The sequence below is a fragment of the Tachyglossus aculeatus genome, chromosome 14 (assembly GCF_015852505.1).
Source record: "Tachyglossus aculeatus isolate mTacAcu1 chromosome 14, mTacAcu1.pri, whole genome shotgun sequence".
Taxonomy (NCBI): Eukaryota; Metazoa; Chordata; class Mammalia; order Monotremata; family Tachyglossidae; genus Tachyglossus; species Tachyglossus aculeatus.
This window is the reverse complement of record NC_052079.1, coordinates 17,974,660-17,999,630: the sequence shown is the minus strand read 5'-3', so window position 1 is coordinate 17,999,630 and position 24,971 is coordinate 17,974,660. Positions and strand designations below refer to the sequence as shown.

General features: G+C 47.1%; 1 protein-coding gene across 1 annotated transcript in view; it reads right to left on the bottom strand.

Moving 5' to 3' along the window:
* CAND1 (cullin associated and neddylation dissociated 1) overlaps positions 1 to 23,563 on the bottom strand; it is a 40,930-nt gene extending 17,367 nt beyond the window's left edge. Inside the window, exons 1-4 of the mRNA XM_038756170.1 lie at positions 23,436 to 23,563; positions 5,044 to 5,187; positions 1,330 to 1,484; positions 593 to 716 (exon numbers count right to left, since the gene is read on the bottom strand). Of these exons, the coding sequence (XP_038612098.1) occupies positions 593 to 716; positions 1,330 to 1,484; positions 5,044 to 5,187; positions 23,436 to 23,503 (491 nt within the window). The 5' untranslated portion in view covers positions 23,504 to 23,563. The remainder of the gene's footprint in view (positions 1 to 592; positions 717 to 1,329; positions 1,485 to 5,043; positions 5,188 to 23,435) is intronic.
* Between the last annotated feature and the right edge of the window lie 1,408 nt (positions 23,564 to 24,971).

The following is a 24,971-nucleotide window of genomic DNA, read 5'->3' as shown; positions in this document are numbered from 1 at the left end:
GGGAAAGACTCAGGGCACTTAAGGGAGAATGGGAGAGGGAAGGATTGGATACTAAATGGATTTGTTTGCAATGGTGAGCCCTCCACATCGCTGCTGTGATTTTAGCACTAAGCTCCTGAGGGCAGGAATTGTGTCTACTTACTGAATTGTACTCTCCTAAGTGCTCAGCACAACACTCCGCACAAAAAAACACTCATTGACTGAGGCTTTGTACACAACATGAGTAGCCCATGATGCAGCAAAAGGGGGTGAGTAGCTGAGTAGTACATACTAATTTTTAAATCGGTACTTATTAAGCGCTACCCAAGTGCCAAGTACTGTGCTAAGCCACGGGGCAGATACGAGGTAATCATACCAGGTTCAGTCCCTGTCCTTCACAAGATCAATCAATGGTACTTATTGGGCGCTTACTATGGTGCAGAGCTCTGTACTAAGGGCTTGGAAGCGGACAATTCAACAGAATTGGCAGACACATTTACAGGACAGAGCAGATCCTTTGACAGAGCCACTGAATTGGCCTGCCCCTTCTGAGAAAGGTTAATCTAAAAATATTTAGATTATTTACTAAACAGACACAAATACGCAAGTTTACCTGCTCAACATATCAGCCATGATATCCAAGGCTTCTAGCTGGACGGAGACATCCTCTTGCTTGGCTATGGCGCTTGTAAGGCGCCCTGTAATCTTTTTACATACGTTAGCTGCTAAGGCAGATCCTGCAAGAATAAGGAACATCTAGTTAGTTGAGGGCAAAAATTCCTACCCGAGAAAGTCGCCATCAATCTCAGGAATCAACTGCTACAATTTGTTTTATTTCACCAATCTTTGGCAACTGTACTAATTCTTAATACACTCCTGAGACCACCGAGATCTACAGCGTCACCACCAGATCCAACATTAATACCAACAAAGTGGGGGATGTTTTATTTATCAAGTGGAAGAAAATATTTAGACGGCTTTCTGCTAACAACCAGAAGGAAGAGAATCACTTTGGTGGAAAGGTTTTGTGGGGCAAAACCATAGAGAATTTTTTTTAAAAAAAGTAATTCTAGGCCTAAAGCCGTACAAAAATTATAGTCGACAAATGACAATGCTTATTCTCTTCGTCACACTATCCAGGTTTTCCGACAAGAAAGCCAAGGTGGAACTTTCACCCGGCTCATTTCAGGAATAACTATGATCCTGGGATTTGACAGCAGGAAATGACTTGAACAGTTTAAAAAAACACTAGTTAAATGTGAAAAGTAAGCAACCAAGAAAATGTTTTTAGATTTTAATTATGATCTCTACATAAAGAGCGAAGTCGAAGAAAAGCAGTATCTTTCTTACCACTGGAAGCTGGGGGGAGTTCTCCAATTACAGTTTTAAGGCCAATACTTGAAATGTCTCGCAGTTGCTCTTTGTCAGACAGCATGTTCGTGCAGAGGGTATCTACTATGGTCTCCACTTGGTACTCTTTCACTTTACTCACCAAGGGGCCAAGGCTGCAATTTAAAAACGCAGAAAAGAACAAAGTTACGAATGGCCACGATGAGTTTAGGAACACAGTGGGAGAATAGATCTATCCCATATCTAATGAGACCAACTCTGCCATTGCCTTAGTTTACTCCCTGAGACCCTGTGGGAAGAGCCTAAACCTCTCACGAAACTGGAGACCATTTAGGGGGCCTTACAGGAGTAGAGAGAGGATGAAAACGATGCTTCATTTTGGAGGAGGGTGTTATTGGCAGTTTGATCCTATCGTGGGTGGCTAAGAGCCCTAAACGCTACCAGCAGCGCATTCCACCTTGTGAGCTAGAAAAGCTATTCCTTTCACAGGGTGTGGTCTGCTGCTTGCAAAGTTTTGTCACTGTTTTCAAAACCGCTTCCTCTTGAGGTTCGCCATTCTTGTCCTCGCCTGGTGATTCTTGTCCATGCGGGTCTGCCTGCTGCCGCCACTATACCACATTGTTGGAGGCTATTTCACTCTTCTCAACCAGTTACGCCTGCCCTACTTAAATACGTCCCCCTTCTCGGTCATCAAATCACTGTCCATTTTCCTCATGAATCCCGCCCAGTGAAACGCTGCCTTAAAGCTATTGAACGGCCTATGTCCTGGACCTCATCGGTGGTAACCTTGTTCTGTAGTTTGATTCTGAGTACGGCTCATAGGTGCTACTGCCAAAACTCTAATCTGTGGTAAATTTGTTTTTTGCTCTGCCTATGGTCCATAAAGTCGGATGTTACCGATCCTCCCAAAGGGTTCGATTAGGAGACTTTCAACCTTATCAGTAGTCCTTTAGCTCCGGTCAGTTTTGTCCTGTTCCAATTAATCCAATTAATGGTATTTATTGGGTGCCAGTGGGAAACATTGTAGTAAGCAACTACACTACATTTTCTTATCTCAAATTACTGTATTAACTGATCCGCTAACATTCGACTGTCTGTCAGGATTTTGAGAGCTCTCTGACCACACACTGCTGGTTAAAAGGTACTTTCCAAGACAAACTACAGCATTCAGCCATATCGTTCCATCATCACTTTACTGTTTTTAGCCTCAACCATAGGCTCACCCAAGCAGGCTCATTTAATATTCCAGTTAGAGTTATTTACGGAAAATATATGTGAAAATCCAACGCCGCTAGCATTTGTTTTACCAACAGGACATTCACATAGTGTGAGAACACGGCTTTAAAAATTGCGTTTTAATAAACATTAGCAGTTTGTGGGTATAAGCCTCCAGACACATCCTAAATCAAAGCAAACAGGCTCCTACCAAGAAGCATTAGCCAGCTTGAAAAGGAAAGTCTCAAAGATTAAAAAATCAAATGGCCTACTTGTGGCAACCCAAAAAGAATGGTGCATCGTCACAATTAACCATCTTAAAAGCAATCCAAAAATGGTTACTTCCATCAATAATAATTTTGCACTCATTGAGAAACTTCGGGCTTCCTGGTGACCAATAAAAATACCCTGCAACTAGGTTAACTAAATATTATGTCCCTGGAATGCTACGTCCATGATGCAAATATTATGCCACTGAAGGAACTGGATTCCACGCTGAGCTCCAAACCCTTCCCAATCAATCCGAGCTTCTATCTGGCTGGAGAAGGATCACGAGGCTGGAGGTGGAGGCCTCCCTGATCCCTCGCAATCCAGTTTTCCAAGGCGGTGTTAACTCAATGGCATCAGAAACTATTATGCTGGAAGTTGGGGCAGACCTGAGCAGTCCAGAATTCCCAGTAAAGTGGTTCTCTGGTCACAGTGTCAGCTCCCTATGTGAGACTCTGACAGGGTTTGCAATTAGAAAAGCAGCATGGCCTGGTGGCTAAAGCCTGGGCCTGGACGTTAGAAGAACCTGGGTTATAATCCCATCTTCACCTTTTCTTTGCTGTGTGATCACAGGTAAGTCACTTCACTTCTCTGGGCCTCCTTTTCCTCATCTGTCAAATAGGCATTTAAAACCGGGAGCCCCATGAGGGACAGGGAATGTGTCCAACTTGACTTGTTTTTACCTACCCCAGTGCTTGGAATGGTGATAGACACATAGTAAGTGCTTAACAAATACCATCGTCATTATTATTATTATTATTGGCTTAACTGTCCTAAGTGTGAACTTGTGTGGTGGCAGGCCTTAAGTTTAGGTGTGGCTGAAATCCAAAAGCAACTCTTTCTGAATTCTTGTTTTTTGTTTTTTAAATGGTATTTGTTAAGGGCTTACTAGGTGTCCGGCACTGTACTAAGCACTGGGGCAGATACAAGCTAATCAGGTGGGACACAGCCCATGTCCCCATGGGGCTCCCAGGCTTTTTTCTAAATGTTGGAGAATATCCTCCTCTAGAAATCTTTACAAAGAGGACAGATCCCCATGTGCCTGTGTCTGGGATGGTTTGGTTACAGCTTTGCCTGGAGTCATAAAAATAGACTAGATGTTCTAGGGTTTCTTCCAGCCCCATGTTTCTAAATTTGTAAATATGCCCAGGTGCCAATATGCCACGGGAACTTTCAGTTAACAAATATTAACTTTTCAGAACTGGAACCTACTGGGACAAACCCATGTTCAATAAATGAAAGGAAGTCTGAAAACAGGCTTGAAAGGCGTCCTTGGCGAAAAAAGAAATCAAGGAAAAAGGCAGCCACCTACTTTGGAGGCTACTGGAATTCAAAGGGCAGAAAAATCATTCTAGAGCTTCCACGTTGTCCAATTTGCCTGATAAAAAGAGCACCAGAAGGCAGATTCAAGGGAAACAAGGGAAAATGGAACCCAAATGTTGATCGTTCCCCCTGAAAGCCTGCAAAACAGCCATATGAATACTGATTGGTGATGGGGATGGGGATGGTGCGGTCCCCGAGGGGAACGATGGCTCCATCCATCCACCACGCTCACGGCTTCAGGACCGAGGACCCGTGAGAAGGAATTGATTGATTCTGGTGCTAGTGGTTGGCACAGCTCCACTCCTGCGCTCCTATCCTTCTAGTCTCGGACCAGGCCAAGTATACAAAAATGAACAATCCTAAAAACCAAGTGTGGTCTGGCCAAACAAAACAATTCCATTCTGTACAATGATGAATTCAATGATGTTTTAAAAATGGTATTTGTTAAGTACTTACTATATTATTATTATTATTAATTTGTTAAGTGTTTACTATGTGCCAGGAGATGTACTAAGCCCTTGGCTAGAAACAAGTTAATCAGATTGGCCAGTCCATGTCTCACATGGGGATCATATTCCTAACCCCCGTTTTACAGTTGAGGTAACCGAGGCACAGAGAAGGTAAGTGGCCTGCCCAAGACCAGACAAGTGACCGAGGCGGAATTTTCTTCATTTTAAAAAAAAACCAGGTTACTCACCTGCAATTGAGGTTGCACCCTGGCTTAGTGCTTTGCAAACAGTGGCTTAGTGCTTTGCACAGAGTAAGCACTCAATAAATACCACCGAATGAACTGGCAGGTTGGGGGGATAATTTGAGGCTAGGCTACACATCAGGCCATACTTCCTGTTTTGGGGAGGGGCTTTACCTTTGAAGTCAGAGACTGATGGACAGTGCAGAAAAATAACTTACCATTTGACAGCCAAATTTTGCACCTCACCATTCTTGTCTTCCAGTAATTTCAAAATCATCTTCACTACTTTCCTCTCGCTGTCATCATCCAACTTGATGGAATCTTTCTGTAGCTCTGTCATCAAATCATTGGTAGCCATAAACCTATTGAAAAAACATCACTAATCAAATGGGAATCACCACATATACGTAACTTTTTGATAAAGTCAATAATAATAACAGTATTTATTATTATTACTATTACTAGTTATTTATGCCAAGCACTAAGCTAAGCACTGGGATAAATACAAGATGAGCAGATCGAACCCACTCCCTGTCCCACACTGGGCTCAATTTAGGAGAAAGGGAGAATAGGTATTTTATCCCCATTTTATGAATGCAGAAGCTGAAGCACAGAGAGGTCAAGTGACTCACCCAAGTAAGGGAGCTCTTTCCACTAGGCCAAGCTGATATCCACTGTTGTCATAATTTCACTACAGTTATAGCTAAGCTTACCACTGCAAGTCAAGCTTAGCAGGTACGATAAGCATCATCTCTGTAAAATTACTGCTTGGGAAATCTTCCAAAGCGATCAAATACTCTTTTTTTTGGCATGTTTTCTTTCCCCTATCAGACAATTTAATGAAATATTTCTGAGGCAGAAGTCATCCGTCCTTTCCTCCTTCAGCCCCACTTTTACAAAACCAGAACAAAGATCTTATCTTCCGTGATTTTCTACCAAAGCTTAGAATGACTTACAAATCACAGAAGTAAACAGAAATCACTGGAATAGATTAGGCTGAATCAATTATAACTTTTGGCATACCAGTCAAGAGTACCCATGGATTTTATCCATCTGAGTGCTTACTGTGTGCAGATTTTACCTACTTAATGAACTGTGCAACCTGTTATCCTCCTCGTAAGGCCTTATTATTAAGGGAAACAGCAATTTTTTAAAAGAAGTTAGTATATGTCTCTAGATAAGAGACAGTCATTTACAAGCCTTTCACTTGTAGATGGGAACAATTCTCTCCTAAATTTCTTCCATAAATGTACGCAAGGATGAGGGGTGTACTATTAATGTTAAATAAGGGAAACTGAAAATGTCTTAAAACACAGATGGCATGTAACTAAGTTATTACATGGCTAAGTCATGAACTAAAAATCTTTAAATCAATATCACTTAAATCCGGCACTGTTCAGGGAATGAAAAATGCACGTTTGCTGCTAGTGATATGCTAAAAAAAAAAGCCATTTCAATGACACACGATACTGCAGACAATTTAAAATTTGAAACCTATAATTCATTATTAAAATATGTTATGACCAAATAATTAGTCATAACAAAGATCAGAAAAAGTAGGGCTGTCAGTTTCCATTACAGGTTAAATTCCATATTCAACATTTTGTAGACATTTTTCTGCAGCACTGAAAATTTTCCAGGTGGATTTGCATATAGAGATCACGCTTGTAACCACCCAAACACCAGAGACTCATTTCATTTTTTAAAAAGTTACTTCTTGCATGGAGCCGTATTGTTTTTAGGTGAAGCCTACTTTTTTGGCAGTGTGGTCTACTGAAAAAAGTCAGGAGATCGGGGCTCTAGGCCCAGCTCTGCCTCTGGTCTGCCATGTGACCTTGGGAAAGTCACCTGAACGCTCTACTTTAGTTCTCATTTGTAAAATGGGGATAACATACCTGCTCTTTCTACCTTTTTAGATTGTGAACGGCATGCGGGACAGGGACTTTGAGCTAATTATCTAGTACCTACCCTAGCACACTTTGCCCATAATCAGCACTTAACTCCACAAAACCTTGTATTGCTATTTCAACCCTTGCTTAAAATTGCCCCAACTACAAGACTGTGTGTACTGTTTTCCCCCCTGCTCGGTGAAACTTGAAAAAGACAAGAATCAGAACTTTCTGCGGTGCAGAAACGGAATCTCTAGCTCACGACTCCAACAGCCGGGGCTTGAGATTTTCAACTTGGAAATCACACGATTCTCGATGAGAAGTGGCGATCAAGGGCACCCGGGTGTCAGTTTGAAACGGAACAAGTTATTGAGATTTGAAAACTATATTTAGGATCCCAGTGGAGCTGACCGGGGGAGTGCGCTTCGCTCCGACTGCTCGGAACAGCTGGCCTTTAGGGGCTCAGAATGTGACAGGGAATCTCAGGGGGCAGTGGCCCTTTGGGTGGTGGCCGGGGGTAGACACTTGAGTGCGGTCTGCAGGTGTCACGCCCCGAAATCTCCCCCATCCTGCTCCAGTTTGGGCTACACGGGGTAGATCACAGCCACTTCCGCAGAGCAACCGCTGACTCAAATGCAAAATAAAACAATGCTTCATGTGGTGGACTCAATGACATGTTCACGTCTCTGGTTCAGAAGACCGCGATCATCATGCGGAGTGAGTTTCCCGAGATCACGACGTGGGATGATGGTGGACCCAGTCAGTCAGTCGTATTTATGGAGAGCTTACTTTCTGCCGGGAACTGTGCTAAGCACCGGTGAGGGTCCTACATGACAACAGAACAGACACTTTTCCTGCCCACAACGAATGTATGGGGGAAACAGACATGACTGTGAAAAAAGAAATGACAGACACATGCGCCCGGCCTTACGTTTTGAAAGAACGGCCCCCCAGTCTGTCCCCCTCCATGCCCAGCGCTGTGGTGCCCGCCTGGGTCTCGGCTGCTGCCCAGTAGGGCATCCTGGGACCCTCCTGAGGGTGTGCCCAGGGAACAGAGGAGCGATGTCTTTGATTGTGAGGTACGTGCATGGGCAGGCTTCCTTGCCTGGTGGCCCTCCCATGCCTTCTCTGGACAAAGACAGCCAAGAGCCAGGACTCCCTGGCACAGTTCATTCATCCGTTCGTATTTATTGTGCGCTTACTGTGTGAGGAGCACTGCTTAAGCGTGTGGGAAGAGCACAGCAGAACAAGAAACAGACATATTCCTGCCTGCAACAAGCTTACTGTACGCAGGGAGAGACAGACATGAACAGAAATAGATAAATGACAGATATGGACATTAAGTGTCTCATTTATTCCTGCTTCCTGTCTTCCCAGGCTCAGGGCAGGAAGGGGCATGTCTGTGCGTCTGTCATCATTTTCTCTGCTTCCCCCTTTGTAGACTGGGAGCACTCTGGGCACCTGGGGATTTACTACCCTTATGCCCTTCCCCAGGACTTAGTTCAGTACTTTTTTGTTTTGTTTTTTAGTATTTAAGTGCTTACTCTGTGCCCCGCACTGTACTAAGTGCTGGGGTAGATACAAGTTATCTGTTCCTTTAATCCCCATTTTCGAGATGAGGGAACTGAAGCACAGAGAAATGAAGTGACTTGCCCAAGATCACCCAGCAGACAAGTGGCAGAGCAGGGATCAGAACCCGAGTTCTGAATCCCAGGCATGGGTCCTATCCACTAGACTGGGCTGCTTCTTAATATATTTAGTCCCCCTCGGGACTGTAAGTTTGTTGTCGGCAGGGAACGTGCCTACCAACTCTGTGATACTGTTCTCTCCCAAGTGCTCAGTACACTGCTCTGCACACACTACATACGACTGACTGAGTGATTATTTAACAAATACAGTCAATAACAATGATAGTGAGAAGAGACTGTGCCCAGAAATCACTCTTCATGAGCTGAGCAGAAGGAAGTTGAGACACACGCATATACGTTTCTACATGCTTGATCTCGGAGTGGCCTGCGAATTTGGAGGAAGAGTGAAGCCCTATCTTGCCCACATTTCTGCTAAAATTTTATCCTATTTTCCTGACTTTTCTTTCCTCTCTCTCCTCCCATTATCTTCTCTGCACAGTCCCAAACCAAAACAGAAATAAGTCTAAGTAAGAGTGGGTCTGGGAGGACACAGCAGGCCTCTCTCCTCCTCCTCTCCCCCTGGTCTGAAGTTCTTTGACTCATCGCTGCTGTTCATGGCTCGAGGAAGGAGAAAAGAAAAAGGCTCCTTTCACATGCAGAATTTTCAATATAGTGGGAGGATCCCATAATAACTCAATTTCAGGGAGGCCACTGTGATTTTTTTTTTGGACCCTAGAACCAGCTCGATAGCACCGTCCAAGTGTGAGCTGAAGTTCTACAGTTCCCTCACTCTGGTTTTCCTTTCCCCAATGTTCCGAGTTGTGGAGGCCCCAGAATCCCTATAAAAGCAGTGGGATGGGAACACCATAATGGATGGGCAGCCCTTCTGAGAACCAGAAATGTTTAAACAAATTTATAGATACAGATTTCAAAAAGGGCCCTGAACGTTTTTGTGAGGTAGAGGAGTCAAAATCATGTAAAAGGAGGCAAGACTTAAAGGCAACCAAATATTTGAATGACTTGGGCAAAAACCTACAAGAGTGCCGAGATGCAAACCACATCCAGCTCCAAGGCTTGGGAAAATGTTTTTACTATTGCAACAAGATATGGACTCAACGAAATGCTTATGATTTCTACCCACCTGGAAAGAGCCACCAATTACCATCCACAAGACACAATCTCACAGAGACTTTTACTTGAACTTTCGAATCATTTTAGCCACTAAAAAGGGAATTTATTTTAAAGCTAACCAGGTTATTAAAATTTTTAAAAATTTCAGCTCCTAAAACAAGTGACCGTCACTCAGAAAACACAGTATACAGCATTGGGTTCTGCCGCATTGAAGGTTTGCACTACACGCTTTGGTTACTACACCACTGGGAAGTCAGGGATGTTCTTTCATCAATGCAAGCCAGGTCTGGATAAATGATGAGGTGCTGGAGGAAATATGGGCATGTTCCTCTGCACAACTCATCACATCTACCACGTGCAAGGCACGTTTGCCTTAACTCAAGGTTTTACAACATTAGAACCCCTAATATAGAACTGGTTGTAGCTAGAAAAGCTGTCAACAGAATGGCTAGATAAAAGTAAAAGAAAGGTTCAAAACAGTAGAGCGTTTAATGAAAGGCCTAGTCCACTAGTTTCAGTGTTAATCTTCTAAGTTTATCGGTAGCCATTAGTTTATTACTCATCTCGCACTGTGACACAAACTGATTCTCAGGAGTAACGTTTTGGGTCAGTCTCTCCAGTCAGGCTACAGAAACAATATTCTCACTAAGTTCACCATCATTATTAATTATAACAGCTCTAGTATTCATAACTGAGATCACGTCACAAAATTAAAAGCAGACCTTAAGTAACAGGTTTCAGGCCACTGAAACAGTTTTAGAAGTTGGGCAACTATAATAAAAGAACTCACACTCTTCCTTTGAAATATACTAAATACTTCACACAGAGAGTCAGGCAAAGTTTAAATGATTTGTGTCACTTTTAGTACATCCTACATATCTTCTTTATTTGATTCAATATAAACCACCCGTATACAATTAAATCAAGTACTTCAATGTTTGCAGTAGGGTACTATACTTCAATATTGGGTTGCCATGTTGTAAAGAGACTACAGGACAAGAAATTGATTCTTTTCAGAAAAAGAGACTATTTTAAAGGAATGAGAGTGAGACACAGAAAAGATGGAACTAAAACCCCCTAAATGATGTTTTCCACTTTGAAAAGTATGCTTCAAATTATTTAACAGCAAACAAGACTCAAGATAAGCAAGGAAGTGAACACAGAGTCAAAGAAATATATTTTTAATTCCATTTTTTAGCCTGGGAAAATCATCTTAAATAATTTAATATTTTCGTACAGACTATACTGTTTTGAATCGTGTTCACACCAAGCCGTTGCCCTGTAAATACACTGTTTAGTGTGCGGCATCTAGACTTAAAAAGTAAGATCAAAGTCATGGAAATTATGAAATTGCAGATTCCCCCTCATCTCCCCCACGGCAGGTCAAAATTTTCAGAGAAATCATTTATGTGGCTCCAAAAGCAAAATTTTTATTCTTAAATATTACATTTTGGGTCAAGGATGACAAATATTTCTGATGGGTGCATAAAGCACTTCAGTTTAAGTCGCGTTAACAAAGACCATCAAGTTTTCAACGTCATTTCTGGAGAAGCAGCAGGGCTTAGTGGAAAGAGCCTGGGTTTGGGAGTCAAAGGTCACAGGTTCTAATACCGCCTCTGCCACTTGTCAGCTGGTGTGACTTTGGGCAAGTCACTTCACATCTCTGTGCCTCAGTTCCCTCATCTGTAAAATGGGGGTGAAGACTGTGAGCCCCACGTGGGACAACCTGATTACCTGTATCCCTCCCAGCGCTTACAACAGTGCGTGGCACATAGTAAGCGCTTAACAAATACCATCATTACTATTATATATTTTAGTTTTTCAAGAACAAGATGACACCTATGCAAACTATATTTATATTCCCCAAAACTCCAGAGTTAGAAAGGAAAAGAAAAACTCTAAGACAACATTTATCTCGCAATTCCCTAACTTTATACAGGTGAATAACTGGCCCAAAAGTTGGCTTCGCTCACCCCTGAGTCAAAAGCACCTCGCTTGCTTGCTGTTTAAGCCTGATTTCTTCTGGCAAAAATCTCACCATCCCCAGATTTCTGTTAGCTAATTATCAGCCGGGCCAGAGAGGCATTTCTTTAATCCGACCGGGATTAAGTGTTGAATCCTCCTAGAAAGGCCACACGCCAAAATCTCTCCTCTAGTCTATGCTGGGCACTGTCACCTGTACTGGCAGGCTGAGAGCAAAAATAATAATAAGAATAATCGTGGTACTTTTAAGCACCTGCATACCAGGTTCTGTACTAAGCGCTGGGGCAGACAGAAGATCATTAGGTCTGACTCAGTCACTACCCCACCTGGGCCTGCAGTCTTATGAAGAACAGGTTCTGGACCCTCATTTTAAAATCCACCAGGGAGCTTTTATCATTCATTCATTCAATTGTATTTATTGAGCGCTTATTGTGTGCAGAACACTGTACTAAGCGTTTGGGAAGTACAAGCTGGCAACATATAGAGACGGTCCCTATCCAACAACGGGCTCACAGTCTAGAAGGGGGAGACAGACAACAAAACAAAACATGAACAAGGTGTCAAGTCATCAGGATAAATAGAAGTAAAGCTAGATGCACATCATTAACAAAATAAAATAAATAGAATAGTAAATATGTACAAGTAGAATAAATAGAGTAATAAATCTGTACAAACATATTTACAGGTGCTGTGGGGAGGGGAAGGAGGTAGGGCAGGGGGGAGGGGGAGAAGAAGGAGGGGGCTCAAATGAGTTGACGTATTTTAATTTGGTTTATACTTTTTCCCCCCTCTCAAAAATTGGGTTTTTTTTTCTGTACCTCTATACTGGAAGTGAAAAACACATTTCAGGTGCTCAATAAATATCTTCGATAATCAACAGCAGGAGAGGTTAAAAAACAAGTGAAGGGAGGAGGGGTTTTTAAAACTTACTGAGCACACACTGTGTGCAGAGCGCCGTACTAAGTGCTTGGGAGAGTCTGACTGAGTTGGTAGACACGTTTCCCGCCTATGATGAGTTTACAGTGTAGAGGATGAGCTCTATATGTTGCCAACTTGTACTTCCCAAGCGCTTAGTACAGTGCTCTGCACAGAGTGAGCGCTCAATAAATACGACTGATTGATTGATTACAGGAGGGGAAACCGAGGCCCTGGGAGTAAGCTCGTTGTTGGCAGGGAATACGTCTGTTTATTGTTGTATTTTCTGGTGCTTAATACAGTGCTCTGCACACAGTAAGCGCTCAATAAGTATGACTGATTAAATGTATTTGGCGGGGGGAGAAATGGGTTCGGCGGGTGCCAGTGGGAGGATGTGGGGCGGCCAGAGGCGATGCCCCCCTGCCCCTCTCTCCCCCAGGGTGAGCCCCCCGGGGAGGAAGCCCCAGCGGGATGGGCTTTCCCAACTTTCTCCTCCCCCAATCAACCAGTCCATCCTCTCTATAAGCGCTTACTGGGTACAGAGCACTGTACTAAGCGCTTGGGAGAGTACATTACAACAGCTGGTAGACACATTCCCTGCCCACAACGAGCCCACAGTCAACCCAGCAGCGTGGCCCAGTGGCAAGAGCCCGGGCTTCGAAGTCAGAAGACGTGGGTTCTAATCCCAGCTCCCCCACTTGTCTGCTGTGTGACCTTGGGCAAGTCACTTAACGTCTCTGTGCCTCATCTGTAAAATGGGGATGAAGACTGTGAGCCCCACGTGGGACAACCTGATTGCCTTGCATCTACCCCAGTGCTAAAACAGTGCTTGGCACATAGTAAGCGCTTAATAAATACCATCATTATTAACCCATGACATTTACTGGGCGCTTACTGTGTGCGGAGCACTGTCTTACGCGAGGACTACATGCATTCCCTGGCCACAATGAGTTTACAGTTAATCCAAGGTGAAATGGGGAATAACAGTGTGAGCCCCATGTGGGACACGGACTATGTTTAAACTGATTATCTATCTAAGCCCCATCGCTTAGAACAGTGCTTCATTCATTCAATCTTATTTACTGAGCGCTTACTGTGTGTGTGCAGAGCCCTGTACTAAGCACTTTGGAGGGTATGACAATGAACAGACACATTTTCTGCTCACAACGAGCTTACAGTCTAGTTCTTGACGCACTGTAAGCGCTTAAATACCATCATTATTATTACTATTGGTATTGAGTGCTTACTGTGTACGCAGCACTGTACTAAGCGCTTGGGAGAGGATGCTACAACAGTCAGCAGACGCACTCCCTGTCCGCAACGAGTTTACAATCCGTGCTATTTACTGAGTGCTTACTCTGTGCAGAGAACTGTACTAAGCCCTTCTTACCAACTCCTATATGGTACTCCCTCAAGTGCTTAGTACAATGCTTTGCCCACAATAAGAGCTCAATAAATAGGATTGAACTGAACTACTCTCCCAAGAGCTTGCTAAAGTGCTCTGCACACCGTGGCTTAGTGCTACAGCACAGACTTGGGAGTCAGAGGGTCCTGGGTTCTAATCCCAGCTCCGCCACATGTCTGCTATGTGACCTTGGGCAAATCAACTCACTTAATCAATCAATCAATCATATTTATTGAGCACTTACTGTGTGCAGAGCACTGTACTAAGCGCTTGGGAAGTACAAGCTGGCAACATATATCTCTGTCTCAGTTACCTCATCTGTAAAATGGGGATTGAAACTGTGGCCCCATGTGGGACAGGGACTGTGTCTGGCCTGATTAACTTGTATCTACTCCAGTGCTTACAGCAGGGTTTGGCACATAGTAAGCGCTTAACAAATACCATAATTATTATTATAAATGGAATTAAACTGAATTACTCTCCCAAGTGCTTACGACAGCATTCTGCACACAATAAGCGCTCAATCAACCCGCAGGCAGCGAGCGTTCAGGATGGAAGAAACAGAATTACTCTCCTAAGCGTTTACAACAGTGTTCCACACACAGTAAGAGCTCAACAAATAGGTTGTAATTGAGTTACTCTCCCAAGTGCTTACGACAGTGCTCCACACACAGTAAGCGCTCAGTCAATAGGACCGAATTCCTCCCAAGCGGTTACTACGCTGCTCCGCACACAGTAAGCGCTCAACAAATAGGATGTAACTGAGTTACTCTCCCAAGCACTTACGACAGTGCTCCGCACACAGTAAGCGCTCAGTCAACAGGATTATAATAATAATAATGATGGCATTTGTTAAGCGCTTACTATGTGCAAAGCACTGTTCTAAGCGCTGGGGGGGATATAACATGATCAGGTTGTCCCACGTGGGGCTCTCAGTCAATCCCCATTTTACAGATGAGGTAACTGAGGCTTAGGGAAGTTGAGTGACTTGCCCAAAGTCACACAGCTGACAATTGGCGGAGTCGGGATTCGAACCCATGATCTCTGACTGCACAGCCCGGGCTCTTTCCACTGAGCCACGCTGCTTCTCTATTACGATTCACGATCACACCTTGGCTCAGTGGAAAGAGCCCAGGCTTTGGAGTCGGAGGTCATGGGTTCAAATCCCAGCTCTGCCAATTGTCAGCTGTGTGACTTTGGGCAAGCCACTTTTCTGTGCCTCAGTTCCCTCACCTGTAAAATGGGGATGAAGACTGTGAGCCCCCGCGGGACAACCTGATCACCTTGTAACCTCCCCAGCACTTAGAACAGTGCTTTGCACATAGTAAGCGCTTAATAAATGCCATTATTATTTATTCCTCCCAAGTGCTCACTAAAGAGCTCCACACACAGTAAGCGCTCAGTCAATCGGACTGAATTCCTCCCAAGCGCTTACTACACTGCTCCTCACACAGTAAGCGCTCAACGAATAGGACTAACCTGAATTCCTCCCAATCGCTTACTACAGTGTTCCGCACACAGTACGTGCTCAGTCAACAGGATTGGACAGAATGCCTCCCAAGCGCTTATTACAGTGCCTGCCACACACTAAACGCTCAGTCAATTCTTCCCAAGCGCTTACTACACTGCTCCTCACACACCACGCGCTCAGTCAACAGGACTGAATTCCTCCCAAGTACCTACGACAGTGTTCCACATTCAGCAAGCGCTCAGTCAATAGGACTGAACAGAAATCTCCTCTAGCTCTTACTACAGTGCTCCACACACAGTAAGTGCTCAACAGATAGAATTAACCTGAATTCCTCCCAAATGCTTACGACAGTGCTCCGCACACCCTAAGCGCCCAGTCAGCAGGGCTGAATTCCTCCAAGCGCTCACTACACTGCTCTGCACACGCTAAGCGCTCAATCAAGAGGATTGACGAACTCCTCCCAAGCGCTTATGACACTGCTCCACACACAGTAAATGCTCAACATATAGGACTGAGATGAATTCCTCCCAAGCACTTATGAGTGCTCCGCACACAGTAAGTGCTCAACAAATAGGACTGACCTGAATTCCTCCAAAGTGCTTACTAAAGAGCTCCACACACACTAAGCGCTCAGTCAATAGGACTGGATTCCTCCAAACGCTTACTACAGAGTTCCGCACACCCTAAGAGCTCAGTCAACAGGGCTGAATTCCTCCAAGAGCTTACTACAGTGATCCGCACACACTAAGCGCTCAGTCAACAGGACTGAACTCCTTTCAAGCGCTTACTACAGAGTTCCGCACACCCTAAGTGCTCAGTCAACAGGGCCGAATTCCTCCAAGCGCTTACTACAGAGTTCCGCACACCCTAAGCGCTCAGTCAACAGGGCTGAATTCCTCCAAGCACTTTCTACAGTGATCCGAACACCCTAAGCGCTCAGTCAATAGGACTGAATTCCTCCAAGCGCTTACTACATTGCTCCGCACACCCTAAGCGCTCAGTCAATAGGACTGAATTCCTCCAGGCGCTTACTACAGAGTTCCACACACCCTAAGCACCCAGTCAACAGGACTGAATTATTCCCAAGCGCTTACTACAGTGCCCCGCACACCCTAAGTGCTCAGTCAACAAGGCTGAATTCCTCCAAGCGCTTACTACATTGCTCGGCACACCCTAAGCGCTCAGTCAATAGCACTGAATTCCTCCAAGCGCTTACTACATTGCTCCGCACACCATAAGCGCTCAGTCAATAGGACTGAATTCCTCCAGGCACTTACTACAGAGTTCCACACACCCTAAGCACCCAGTCAACAGGACTGAATTACTCCCAAGCGCTTACTACAGTGCCCCGCACACACTGAGCGCTCAGTCAATAGGACTGAATTCCTCCAGGTGCTTACTCCACTGCTTAATTATTATTATTCATTCATACTTTTTGAGCGCTGACTGTGTGCAGAGCACTGTACTAAGCGCTTGGGAAGTCCACGTTGGCAACCTATAGAGACGGTCCCTACCCAACAGCAGGCTCACTTCTCTGGGCCTCAGTTCCCTCATCTGGAAAATGGGGATTAAGACTGTGAGCCCCGTGTGGGACAACCTCATTAATTTGTATCTCTCCCAGCACTTAGGACAGTGCTTGGCACATAGTAAGTGCTTAACAAATGCCATTATTATTATTATTCATTCATTCAATCATACTTATTGAGCACTGACTGGGTGCAGAGCACTGTACTAAGCGCTTGGGAAGTCCAAGTTGGCAACCTAAGGAGACAGTTCCTACCCAACAGCGGGCTCAAAGCCTAGAAGCAGGCCTGCTTCGTGAGAAGCAGCGTGACTCACTGAAAAAGAGCCAGGGCTTTGGAGTCAGGGGTCATGGGTTCAAATCCCGACTTCGCCAACTGTCAGCTGTGTGACTTTGGGCAAGTCACTTCACTTCTCCGTGCCTCCGTTCCCTCATCTGTAAAATGGGGATGAAGACTGTGAGCCCCCCCCATGAGACAACCTGATCACCTTGTAACCTCCCCGGCGCTTAGAACAGCGCTTTGCACTTAGTAAGCGCTTAATAAATGCCATTATTATTATTATTCTGTGGGCCTCAGTTCCCTCATCTGTAAATCAATCAATTGTATTTATTGAGCGCTTACTGTGTGCAGAGCACTGTACTAAGCGCTTGGGAAGTACAAGTTGGCAACATATAGAGACGGTCCCAACCCAACAGTGGGCTCACAGTCTAGGAGGGGGAGACAGACAACAAAACCAAACATATTAACCAAATAAAATAAATAGAATAGATGTGTACAAGCAAAATAAATAAATAGGGTAATAAACGTATACAAACATATTTACATATATACATGTAAAACGGGGATGAAGACTGTGAGCCCCCCCATGGGACAACCTGATCACCTCGTAACTGCCCCAGCGCTTAGAACAGTGCTTTGCGCATAGCAAGCGCTTAATAAATGCCATTATTATTATTATTACTCTGTGGGCCTCAGTTCCCTCATCTGTAAATCAATCAATCAATCGTATTTATTGAGCGCTTACTGTGTGCAGGGCACTGCACTAAGCGCTTGGGAAGTACAAGACAGTCCCTACCCAACAGCGGGCTCACAGTCTAGAAGGGGGAGACAGACAACAAAACCAAACATATTAACCAAATAAAATAAATAGAATAGATGTGTACAAGTAAAATAAAGTAATAAATATGTACAAACATACTTACATATATACATGTAAAACGGGGATGAAGACTGTGAGCCCCCACCCCCACGGGACAACCTGATCACCCTGTAACCTCCCCAGCGCTTAGAACAGTGCTTTGCGCATGGCAAGCGCTTAATAAATGCCATTATTAGTATTATTATTATTCTGTGGGCCTCAGTTCCCTTATCTGTAAAATGGGGATGAAGACTGTGAGCCCCCACCCCCGTGGGACAACCTGATCACCTTGTAACCTCCGCAGCGCATAGAACAGTGCTTTGCGCATAGTAAGCTTTTAATAAATGCCATTAGTACTATTATTAATATTATGTGGGCCTCAGTTCCCTCATCTGTAAAACGGGGATGATGACTGTGAGCCGCCCCCCATGGGACAACCTGATCACCGTGTAACCTCCCCAGCGCTTAGAACAGGGCTTTGTGCATAGCAAGTGCTTAATAAATGCCATTATTAGTATTATTATTATTCTGTGGGCCTCAGTTCCCTCATCTGTAAAACGGGGATGAAGACTGCGAGCCCCCCCGTGGGACAACCTGATCACCTTGTAACCTCCCCGGCGCTTAGAACAGTGCTTTGCGCATAGCAAGCGCTTAATAAATGCTATTATTACTATTATTATTATTCTGTGGGCCTCAGTTACCTCATCTGTAACTGGGGATGAAGACTGTGACCGCCCCCCCCCGCCCCCCGCGTGGGACAACCTGATCACCTTGTAACCGCCCCAGTGCTTAGAACAGTACTTTGCACATAATAAGCCCTTAATAAATGCCATTATTATTATTATTCTGTGGGCCTCAGATCCCTCATCTGTAAAACGGGGATGAAGCCTGTGAGCCCCCCCCCCACCCCACCGTGGGACAACCTGATCACCTTGTACCCTCCCCAGCGCTTAGAACAGCGCTTTGCACTTAGTAAGCGCTTAATAAATGCCATCATTATTATTATTATTCTGTGGGCCTCTGTCACCTCATCTGGAAGATGGGGATTAATTAAGACTGGGAGCCCCCCGGGGGGACAACCTGATCACCTTGTAACCTCCCCGGCGCTCAGAACAGTGCTTTGCGCTTAGTAAGCGCTTAATAAATGCCATTATTATTATTATCATTCTGTGGGCCTCAGTTCCCTCATCTGCAAAATGGGGATGAAGACTGCGAGCCCCTCCATGGGACAACCTGATCACCTTGTAACCTCCCCAGCGCTTAGAACAGCGCTTTGCGCATAGCAAGCGCTTAATAAATGCCATTATTACTATTATTAATATTCTGTGGGCCTCAGTTCCCTCATCTGTAAAACGGGGATGAAGACGGTGGGTCCCCACATGGGACAACCTGATCACCTTGTAACCTCCCCAGCGCTTAGAACGGTGCTTTGCGCATAGCAAGCGCTTAATAAATGCCATTATTACTATTACTACCATTCTGTGGGCCTCAGTTCCCTCATCTGTAAAACGGGGATGAAGACTGCGAGCCCCGCCGTGGGACAACCTGATCACCTTGTAACCTCCCCGGCGCTTAGACCAGTGCTTTGCGCATAGCAAGCGCTTAATAAATGCCATTATTATTATTATGATGTGTGCCTCAGTTACCTCATCTGTAAAACGGGGACAACCTGATCACCCTGCAACCTCCCCAGCGCTTAGAACAGGGCTTTGCACATAGTAAGCGCTTAATAAACTCCATCATCATTATTATTATTATACTGTGGGCCTCAGTTACCTCATCTGGAAACTCAGTGACCTCATCTGGAAAATGGGGATTAATTAAGACCGTGAGCCCCACGGGGGGACAACCTGATCACCTTGTAACCTCCCGGGCGCTCAAAACAGTGCTTTGCACTTAGTAAGTGCTTAATAAATGCCATTACTATTATTATTATTATTATTATTATTCTGTGGGCCTCAGTTACCTCATCTGGAAGATGGGGATTAATTAGACTGTGAGCCCCCCGGGGGGACAACCTGATCATCTTGTAACCTCCCCAGCGCTTGGAACAGTGCTTTGCGCATAGGAGGCGCTTAATAAATGCCATTATTATTAAATTATTCCAACATTATTAAATACCAACATTATTATTACTATGTGTGCCTCAGTTACCTCATCTGTAAAACGGGGATGAAGACTGTGAGCCCCCCCCCTCCCCCCACCGTGGGACAAACTGATCACCCTGTAACCTCCCCAGCGCTTAGAACAGCGCTTTGCGCATAGCAAGCGCTTAATAAACGCCATTATTACTATTATTAATATTCTGTGGGCCTCAGTTCCCTCATCTGTAAAACGGGTATGAAGACGGTGGGCCCCCACATGGGACAACCTGATCACCTTGTAACCTCCCCAGCGCTTAGAACAGTGCTTTGCACATAGTAAGCGCTTAATAAATGCCATTATTATTATTATTATTATTAATATACTGTGGGCCTCAGTTACCTTATCTGGATAATGGGGATTAATTAAGACTGTGAGCCCCCCGGGGGGGACAACCTGATCACCTTGTAACCTCCCCGGCGCTCAGAACAGCGCTTTGCGCTTAGTAAGCGCTTAATAAATGCCACCATTATTATCATCATTCTGTGGGCCTCAGTTCCCTCATCTGGAAAATGGGGATTAATTAAGACTGGGAGCCCCCCCGGGGGGACAACCTGATCACCCTGTAACCTCCCCAGCGCTTGGAACAGTGCTTTGCACATAGGAGGCGCTTAATAAATGCCATTATTATTAAATTATTCCAACATTATTAAATACCAACATTATTATTACTATGTGTGCCTCAGTTACCTCATCTGTAAAACGGGGATGAAGACTGTGAGCCCCCCCCCCTCCCCCCACCGTGGGACAAACTGATCACCCTGTAACCTCCCCAGCGCTTAGAACAGCGCTTTGCGCATAGCAAGTGCTTAATAAACGCCATTATTACTATTATTAATATTCTGTGGGCCTCAGTTCCCTCATCTGTAAAACGGGTATGAAGACGGTGGGCCCCCACATGGGACAACCTGATCACCTTGTAACCTCCCCAGCGCTTAGAACGGGGCTTTGCGCACAGCAAGCGCTTAATAAATGCCATTATTACTATTACTATCATTCTGTGGGCCTCAGTTCCCTCATCTGTAAAACGGGGATGAAGACTGTGAGCCCCCCGTGGGACAACCTGATCACCTTGTAACCTCCCCAGCGCTTAGAACAGTGCTTTGCACATAGTAAGCGCTTAATAAATGCCATTATTATTATTATTATTAATATACTGTGGGCCTCAGTTACCTCATCTGGATAATGGGGATTAATTAAGACTGTGAGCCCCCCGGGGGGGACAACCTGATCACCTTGTAACCTCCCCGGCGCTCAGAACAGCGCTTTGCGCTTAGTAAGCGCTTAATAAATGCCACCATTATTATCATCATTCTGTGGGCCTCAGTTCCCTCATCTGGAAGATGGGGATTAATTAGACTGTGAGCCCCCCGGGGGGACAACCTGATCACCCTGTAACCTCCCCAGCGCTTGGAACAGTGTTTTGCGCATAGGAGGCGCTTAATAAATGCCATTATTATTAAATTATTCCAACATTATTAAATACCAACATTATTATTACTATGTGTGCCTCAGTTACCTCATCTGTAAGACGGGGATGAAGACTGTGAGGGCCCCCCCACCACCACCACCGTGGGACAAACTGATCACCCTGTAACCTCCCCAGCGCTTAGAACAGTGCTTTGCGCATAGGAAGCGCTTAATAAAAGCCATTATTATTATATTATTCTGTGGGCCTCAGTTCCCTCATCTGTAAAACGGGGATGAAGCCTGTGAGCCCCCCACCCCCACCCCACCGTGGGACAACCTGATCACCTTGTAACCTCCCCAGCGCTTAGAACAGCGCTTTGCACTTAGTAAGCGCTTAATAAACGCCATTATTATTATTATCATTCTGTGGGCCTCAGTTCCCTCATCTGTAAAACGGGGATGAAGACTGCGAGCCCCGCCGTGGGACAACCTGATCACCTTGTAACCTCCCCGGCGCTTAGAACAGGGCTTTGCGCATAGCAAGCGCTTAATAAATGCCATTATTACTATTATTATCATTCTGTGGGCCTCAGTCCCCTCATCTGTAAAACGGGGATGAAGACTGTGAGCCGCCCCCCGTGGGACAATCTGATCACCTTGTAACCTCCCCAGCGCTTAGAGTAGTGCTTTTCACTTAGTAAGCGCTTAATAAATGCCATCATTATTATTATTATTATTCTGTGGGCCTCAGTTACCTCATCTGGAAACTCAGTGACCTCATCTGGAAAATGGGGATTAATTAAGACCGTGAGCCCCCCGGGGGGACAACCTGATCACCTTGTAACCTCCCGGGCGCTCAGAACAGTGCTTTGCACTTAGTAAGCGCTTAATAAATGCCATTACTATTATCATTATTATTCTGTGGGCCTCAGTTCCCTCATCTGCAAAACGGGGATGAAGACTGTGAGCCGCCCCCCATGGGACAACCTGATCACCTTGTAACCTCCCCAGCGCTTAGAACAGCGCTTTGCACTTAGTAAGCGCTTAATAAATGCCATTATTATTATTATCATTCTGTGGGCCTCAGATCCCTCATCTGTAAAACGGGGATGAAGCCTGTGAGCCCCACCCCCACCCCACCGTGGGACAACCTGATCACCTTGTAACCTCCCCAGCGCTTAGAACAGCACTTTGCGCTTAGTAAGCGCTTAATAAATGCCACCATTATTATCATCATTCTGTGGGCCTCAGTTCCCTCATCTGGAAAATGGGGATTAATTAAGACTGGGAGCCCCCCCGGGGGGACAACCTGATCACCCTGTAACCTCCCCAGCGCTTGGAACAGTGCTTTGCGCATAGGAGGCGCTTAATAAATGCCATTATTATTAAATTATTCCAACATTATTAAATACCAACATTATTATTACTGTGTGTGCCTCAGTTACCTCATCTGTAAGACGGGGATGAAGACTGTGAGGGCCCCCCCACCACCACCACCGTGGGACAAACTGATCACCCTGTAACCTCCCCAGCGCTTAGAACAGTGCTTTGCGCATAGGAAGCGCTTAATAAATGCCATTATTATTATATTATTCTGTGGGCCTCAGTTCCCTCATCTGTAAAACGGGGATGAAGACTGTGAGGCCCCCCCCCATGGGACAACCTGATCACCTTGTAGCCTCCCCAGCGCTTAGCACAGTGCTTTGCACACAGTAAGCGCTTAATAAATACCATTATCATTATTATTATTATTATTACAGAGGGGGGCTGAACGCCTCCAGGCGCTTACTACAGTGCCCCGCAGGCGCTGAGCCAATGGGTCCCAAGCGACGCCCCTCGCGCCCTCAGCGCACAGGGCTGAGGGGAGGGAGCGCCCGGGGCGCTTACGACGGTGCCCCCACCCCCACCCCGCGTCCGGTCCGGGGGGCGTCCACTAGAGGCCCGCGCGGGCTGCGGGGGAGGCGCCGGCCCTGACCTGAAGTCCTTGTCGCTGGACGTCATCTTCTCCAGCAGGTTGGAGATGTGGTAGGAGGCGCTCGCCATGTTGGCGGCCGTCGGGTCCCGCCCGCCTCAGCCCTCTCGCCGCGGCCGCCTCAGCCTCGGCTCGGCGGGGCCTGCTGCGCACGCGCGCGCGCAGGCGCACGGCTGTTGGCGGACACCCCCCCCCACACCACCACCGGCGCGGCGCGCAGGCGCACGGCCGTCGGAACCCACCCCACCCGGTGGGGCCTGCTGCGCACGCGCACGGCTATTAGCGCGGCCAGGCCTGCTGCGCACGCGCCCACAGAGCGGCGGGACCTACTGCGCACTCGCACGACTGTCGGAACCCCCCCCCCCCCCGTGGGGCCTGCTGCGCACGCGCACAGCTGTTAGACGCACACGGCTGTTAGCGCGATCGGGCCTGATGCGCACGCGCCCACAGAGCGGCGGGACCTACTGCGCAGGCGCACGGCTGTCGGACCCCCCCCCCCCCGTGGGTCCTGCTGCGCACGCGCGCGGCTGTTAGCGCGGCCAGGCCTGCTGCGCACGCGCCCACAGAGCGGCGGGATCTACTGCGCAGGCACACGGCTGTCGGAACCCCCCCTCCCACCGTGGGGCCTGCTGCGCACGCGCACGGCTATTAGCGCGGCCAAGTCTGATGCGCACGCGCCCACAGAGCGGCGGGACCTACTGCGCACTCGCACGGCTGTCGGAAACCCCCCCCCTGCCGCCGGTGGAGCCTGCTGCGCACGCGCACGGCTGTTAGCGCGGCCGGGCCTGATGCGCACGCGCCCACAGAGCGGCGGGACCTACTGCGCACTCGCACGGCTGTCGGAAACACCCCCCCCCCCCCCCCCGGTGGGGCCTGCTGCGCACGCGCACGGCTGTTAGCGGGGGGCCGGGCCTGCTGCGCACGCGCCCACAGAGCTGCGGGACCTACTGCGCACTCGCACGGCTGTCGGAACCACCCCCCACCCCGGTGGGGCCTGCTGCGCACGCGCACAGCTGTTAGACGCACACGGCTGTTAGCGCGACCGGGCCTGATGCGCACGCGCCCAGAGAGCGGCGGGACCTACTGCGCAGGCGCACGGCTATCGGCACCACCCCCCCCGGCGGGGCCTGATGCGCACGCGCACTGCTGTTGGCGGGACCTACTGCGCACGCGCACGGCCGTCGGCACTCCCCCTTCGGTGGGGCCTGATGCGCAGGCGCACGGCTGCTGGCGACCCGCGGCGGGAGGGCGTGCGCGCAGGCGCACGGCTGTCAGCACCCTCCCGATGGGGCCTAATGCGCATGCGCACGGCTGTTAGCGGAGCCCCCGGCGAGGCCGGGCCTGCTGCGCACGCGCACGGCTGTTGGTGACCCCCCGGTACGCAGGCGCACGGCTGTCGGCGACCCCGTCCCCCGCCCGATGGGGCCTGATGCGCAAGCGCACTGCTGTTGGCGGCCCCTAGGCCCGGCGAGATCTGCTGCGCAGGCGCACGGCTGTCGGCACCCCCGCTGTGGGGCCTGCTGCGCAGGCGCACGGCTG